At 37.4% G+C, this 6,138-nt stretch overlaps 1 protein-coding gene across 1 annotated transcript; it reads right to left on the bottom strand.

Annotated features, from left to right (window-relative positions):
- Window positions 1-3,800: 3,800 nt before the first annotated feature.
- LOC129244505 (probable ATP-dependent RNA helicase Dbp45A) lies at window positions 3,801-5,939 on the bottom strand. The gene is made up of 7 exons (XM_054882168.1): window positions 5,787-5,939; window positions 5,530-5,723; window positions 5,121-5,468; window positions 4,895-5,061; window positions 4,469-4,827; window positions 4,235-4,388; window positions 3,801-4,160 (listed from the first exon to the last, which is right to left on the bottom strand). The coding sequence occupies exons 1-7, from the start codon at window positions 5,860-5,862 to the stop codon at window positions 3,821-3,823; spliced, it is 1,638 nt and encodes a 545-aa protein (XP_054738143.1). The 5' UTR covers window positions 5,863-5,939; the 3' UTR covers window positions 3,801-3,820.
- Between the last annotated feature and the right edge of the window lie 199 nt (window positions 5,940-6,138).

Genomic DNA, 6,138 nt, shown 5'->3' with positions numbered 1-6,138 from the left:
AAGTAGGGGAAAGTGAGAGAGTAAGTTACATTTCATTTTGAGGGGAAGTTGCAAATGTTTACTTGCACGAATTTGCGAGTCGAGTCAAAGTTCTAAACTTAAATAAAAATGGAGAATGTAAGTAAATACTCGTGTATTTTAGATAAAATTTATAGTTTATTTAATTTTAAAGGTATCTTTTGTGTTTTGTGCTTGTACTTCTTGTTATTAACTAATTTGGCAATATACATACATACATTAACACATACATGCACCGACAGAAGCATGAAGAAAGCTGCGATTGCCACAACAGTACAATTGCTAACGGAGTGTTTTTCCTCTGACAGCGTAGATGAAATGGAACAATTTATTGTGAACAAAATAAAATCATGTGATGATGCTAAGCTCGTTATTTCGCATTTTATTCGCTTTATTTTTTTTTTTTTTTAATTTAATACGAGGAGCTCAACTGAAGAAATCATTCATGTCATTTTTCCCGCCAAAAATTTAATCAGTTGTTCGTAAAACTTGTAAATTGTTACTGGTTTTGCGTTCTTGCACTTTTTTTACAATTTTCTCTTGGAGTGAAAATTCTAGTAAATTAAGAAAATTAGTAAGACCTATTAGCTGTTTCGAGAGGCCCGGAAAACGTGCTTTTCTACGGAGTCGGAGTAAAGTGAAAGTCATATTTGGTTGTACACTGCGAGAGTTTCATCCAAACTAGTTTTACAGTGTAGATAGGAACTAGAACTGCTTGATCATTGGCTTCAAATCACTCTGATATGGGTTCCCAGTTACATAGGAATATAGAGGGTAATGAGAAAGCACAAAAGCTAGCTAGAAAAAGTTCAGCACTAGGCTTGACAGAGGTGGTGGCAGTTGCTACCTCATGCAAGGCAATAAAAACATCCACTGCTTGACACTACTATGCTTTAGGTCGTCGTACGACATCCAGCGGACGAATTACCTGTTAGAATGGCCTCGCCCAAGCATTTCACGTATCACTGTAACCCTTACTGGTCATTGGTAGGTAGGTGATCATGCAACCAGACTCAACTTTCCGTTCAATCCTATCTGCAGAAGCTGTCAGTCTTTTTCACTACTTATGTGAATGTCCACTTCTAGCTAGACCAAGACTTCGGTAAGCCTTTTTACAGCAAGATATACAGATAAAAAGTTTGCTGCTCTATTAGATCTCACGAAATGGATCTGGTTCAAAAAAAAAAAAAAAAAAAAAAAACATCAAACAAAACAAAGACATTACACGAGAACAGTGGTAGTAAAATGGCGCAAGTCGTTAAATAGTCAACCACTTCAACTACAACCACAATAGTGCGGGATTTTTTTACATACAATGGAATTGCGATACTTTGAGACTCCTTAATTCAAGAATTTCAATAAGTCGTAATAATTTGTTAATCCCTCGAAAAAATTGAGTTCATTCGCAAATTTTCATGTCGTTAAATCCCTTCCGATAGCATATGGGTTCAGAGTTCACAAAATACTTCTTACTGGTCCTCGTCTTTAGCCGTTCCCTGGATACCTTATTTAAAACCTTCTGTTGGGCATCCGGGTCCGGCCTTTTTTCATCCTGTTCAAGGATCGTTTTTAAGCGGTTTTTAAAGTTCAGAAAGCTATTATAGAAATAAGTTAAATTCACGTCCAAAGTCGAAAAAGTCTGACCAGACTCGGCTATCCAACGGAGGCTTAAGTAAAGATGTTTTTTGGTACGCTTATGTGACGACTTATTAAAAAAAAATCGATTGAACAGAGCAAAATATCATGAAGATATTTCTATCAGGTTTATGTTGTTGTTGTAGCTCTGCCAGTTACCGATCGTCACCGTCTAACTCATCTAACGGTAAGCTCAGGTAACGTACTGTTTTGACAGATTGGATTCAGAGAGACAGGGGTGTTAGGTGCGTGGGTTTAAGAGCGCATATGAATAGGCTAAGTTCAAAGTGTAGTACAGTAGAAGCCCGATAAGTACAATTGGAAAATTTCAGCAATGATTGCACTTAGCGAAAAATTGCACTTTTGCGAATTTCTCCTGTGGATCGAGGAATACCTAGGGAAAAATATTTTAACTCTATTCAATGCAATTAATGAGCTCAAAAGGTCGATATTCAAGAAAAATGAATACATATTTATTGAAATTAATACAAAGAGATCAATGCGGAAGGACATATGAGTGTGTGCTCCAAAATTAAATTATTTTTTTTGGAAAAACTTTGTTATTTTCGATTGCGTTTTCTCGTAACACTTTTCAAGTGCTTTTGATCGGATATCATGCAAACAAGCGATCTGATTGAATGACAGTACATCGTTCTGTTCACCCCATTTCAAAATTGTATTGGCACAGACGAAAATCGATTCATGCTGGACTTTTTCGGTTGTTTCTTCTTGAGTAGTATCTTCGGGTTCATTGGCTTCACTATCACCTTCATCTATTCCTATTTCCAAAACCCAATTGCGGATTTCATCTGTGCCTGCTTCACCCACATAGTTTTCGACCATCTCATTTAACCGTTGTAATCCTCCAACAAGAAGGGGGTCGTCAATTTCGATATCCAATGGCATCACCATTTGCATACAAAAGAACACTGATTCGATCTTTTGAAACTTTGTTGCCTGGAGCACTCTTTTCATCTTTCGAAACGTAGGTTTTATTTGGCAAAAGTTTCCAAAAGAGCCCCGTTTCATCAGCATTATATATTTGTGATGTTACATATCCTTTTTCAGCGATTCTCGCCGTCAATTTTTCCTTAAATGGCTCAATGGCTTCTGGATCACAAGATAATGATTCACCAGTCACGGTCAAATAGCGACGTCCGAAGCGTTTCTTGAATCGCGAAAACCATCCATCACTTGCATTGAATTGTTCTCCATCCTTTTTTATTTCATCAAATATTTTTAATGCTTTGCTTTTCAATATCAAGCTAGAAACAAGAGCATTTCGTCGCCGCTGATTCATGAAAAACTGGTACAAACGCTTCTCGAGCTCTGGATGATTGCCAAACCGCAAAGTTTTCCGTTTATTTCCAAGTGAAAATGAATTGTATGCATTTTCTTTTAATGAACGGGATTGTTTTTTTATTCGGCAAATCGTTGCGCAATCAACTTTGTATTCGAATGCAAGATCTCGTTGTTTAACGCCTTTTTCAATTTTTTGGAGAATCTCATCTCTTTCTTTCAATGTAAGAAAATGTAGATTCTTTTTCACTTTTCCCATGATTCTATTTGATGAAAGCAAAAAAAAAATGATTCAAACTCCGAACGATTGTTTTACTCTCAAGGACCAGCTTGAAACTAACGCGTGTTGAATGTCACAAACGATTCGATGCCATATTTTATGATATCAGCGATACAATTTTACAGTTATTTGTAAAAATCAAAAATCACAAAGCGTGAGAAGAGTGTTTTTGGTCGCAATAATTCCGAGAACCATAACTGTGCATAGCTATAAAGCTGTGTCTTCGTGCGTGATGAACGCAAATACATTGCCGTATTAAGTAAAAAATTTCTTCGAACAAGAATTCTTTTGCGCCCGAAAATTGCAATTTTTTATTGCTCTTTTCGAGTTTTCTATGGACTCAAAATCGAATTGTACTTTCCGCGAAATTGCAGTTATCGGTATTGCACTTATCGGGCTTCTACTGTAACAGGTTTCTGTAGTTTATTATTGTTGTAATAGCATACAATATTCCCTGTACAACTTTGCTGAAAGCTTCTTAAATGACCGGCTTGCTCCGGAATTCGCGATAAATCTACTTGTTTATTTACAATTAAAGAAAAAAAAATTGAAATTTAATTTTCACCAATTTTAAATTTTGCAGATATTCTAGGCCGCTTGTTTCTTTTTATTTATATTAGCGTTGTTTTTGTTTTTAAAAATTAATTGTTTTGCGTTCTTATTCAAATTATTTTTCTTAATTAGTTTTGATTTACTTGCTAATTGCAATCCTCTATTTGATTTACCAGCCACTGCTTTCCCACCATCCCCCTTTGCTTCTTTTCCTTTAATAAGTTTTGATTTTATACGTTTCTCAAACCGGGTAGCATCGACAGTTCGGAAACGCTCATCTTGCGTGAGTGTTTGTTCCTTTTCCGCCCATTCTTTTTGGCGTTCCTTACGTTGGCGACGAGCTTCACGTAGCTTATCTCGTTGCTTTTTTCGAAAACTGTAAGACGAACAATTTTTCGGAATTAATTTATATTTATATAGGCGTAGGCTTCATTAATAAAAGCTACATACGCTTCTTCCATTGCATCGGGATCTTTGCCCTCTAAGATCCACTGTTTGCGCCTGTAATTTTGAGCGCGTTCATCAAAATCGTTATTATCCAATTGTATTTCTGATTCACGGCGTGTCACATTCACTTGCATAAAAATGCGTTCTACCATGCGTTCTGCAATGTGGAATTGTCCAAAGTTGTACATGCATATATACATAGGTACACATAACTTAAAAAAAAAATTTAATACTCACGATCAAGAGGATGCTCGGTTAGTTTCGTATTTATTTCCGCTTCAATCTCACCGAGCAATTCTAAATCCCGTGGGAATCTAAATATAGAAATGGCCATGCCTTTACGGCCTGCACGAGCTGTGCGCCCAACTCGGTGTATATATTCTTTCGGTGTACGTGGTAGGCGATGATTGATTACCAGTTGTACACTGGGTATATCCAGTCCACGTGCGGCTACATCAGTAGCGATGAGCGTTCGAATATGGTTCGACTTAAAACGGTTTAATGCGGCAACTCGCTCCTTCTGACGCAAAAACCCGTGCAAGCAGACATTCTCAATACCCATATTATTCAGCGTCATAGACAGAAGCTGGCAGTATCTAGAGGAATATATAATAAAGTAATTCTTATAACTTGTAAAAGTAACCACTCGTTTTTGGCTTTTACTTCTTTGTGTTGGTGAAAATCATGACATTTGAATTTTCATTTTCTTCGCGGTATTTTCGCAAGGCTTCAATTAATACCATATCGCGGTCGTAGTCGGCACACAGCATGTAACGTTGATCAAGTGTATCCACTGTTGCTACCTCAGACTCCTCCGACCATTCGAAACACTAAAAATTATGATCAAACTTCAGCATCTTCTGACTTGAATCCATAAAAAATGTCTTACGTCTTGTGCGATTGGAAATATACTTGATTCCTTCATGAAGTCCTTCATTGTGGCTGAGAAGAAAAGGTTTTGCCTCTCTTTTGGCAGGCAACGTTCAATTACGGCCAAACTTTCGTCGAAATCCCCATTCAACATACGATCTGCCTCGTCTACCACCAAATATTTGAGGTTATCGAAAGAAAAAGTATCACAACCAGTAAGATGGTCAGCCAGGCGTCCAGGCATGGCAACAACAATGTGGGGGCGTTGCATAAGTTTTTGGCTTTCGATCATTTGATCCGTTCCACCTGAAACGACACATACACGCACCCCCATGGGCTGGCCTGCAACCAGAAACTGTTCCGAAATCTGAAGCGAAAAAATTCTACTTGAAAATATCTTATTTAAAATTTCTTATACCTGCATTTACCTGATAAGCAAGTTCATGTGTAGGCGTTAGTATTAATGCAAAGTGACTGGTCGGTTCCTCACTCAGTTTTTCGAGTATGGGCAGAGCAAATGCGAATGTTTTACCAGATCCCGTCTTGGCAGCTCCAATGCAGTCACGGCCGGCAAGTATTGCAGGAATACAACTTTGCTGTATAGGTGTAGCAGTCTTAAGCCCTATAAGTAAAAAAATAAGATTGTTTGAATGTTTCTATGTGGGTGTATAGGAATTTTATTTACCCAATTTTTGCAGCTGCTTGGTCAACCAGGGCCGTAAGCCCAGTGTGGTAAAAGGACTTATATCCTTTTTGAACATTGCGGGCGTGGATGTTAGCTTTTTATTTTCTTATGAAAAAATGTAAACAAAAATACGTTTGGAATCAACAGCTGACAATGCACATGGCTCGGCGAATTCATATATTTAGCATGCTGGGAAGGCAAGGCGAATTGAATGGGAAGGTAAGGCTTTAAGAGTTGCCAGATATTTTGCATGTGCAACTACTCACGACTTCTGTTCAAATTATTATATTCACATAGAAAGTAGGCCATGTTTTGTATTGTGTGGGTTAAGTTTGAATATGAATATAAAATA

This window comes from Anastrepha obliqua, chromosome 4 (genome assembly GCF_027943255.1).
Source record: "Anastrepha obliqua isolate idAnaObli1 chromosome 4, idAnaObli1_1.0, whole genome shotgun sequence".
NCBI classification, from domain to species: domain Eukaryota; kingdom Metazoa; phylum Arthropoda; class Insecta; order Diptera; family Tephritidae; genus Anastrepha; species Anastrepha obliqua.
The sequence above is the reverse complement of the archived record's forward strand: the minus strand, read 5'-3'. Positions and strand labels throughout refer to the sequence as shown.

What these genes read in the sequence shown, in the direction of transcription:
- LOC129244505 (XM_054882168.1), bottom strand. Translation starts at nt 5,862, where the DNA reads ATGTTCAAAAAGGATATAAGTCCTTTTACCACACTGGGCTTACGGCCC. An exon ending in CAAGCAGCTGCAAAAATTGG is followed by an intron (nt 5,724 to 5,786) that starts GTAAATAAAATT and finishes TTTTACTTATAG; the next exon opens with GGCTTAAGACTGCTACACCT. An exon ending in TATTTCCAATCGCACAAGAC is followed by an intron (nt 5,062 to 5,120) that starts GTAAGACATTTT and finishes CATAATTTTTAG; the next exon opens with TGTTTCGAATGGTCGGAGGA.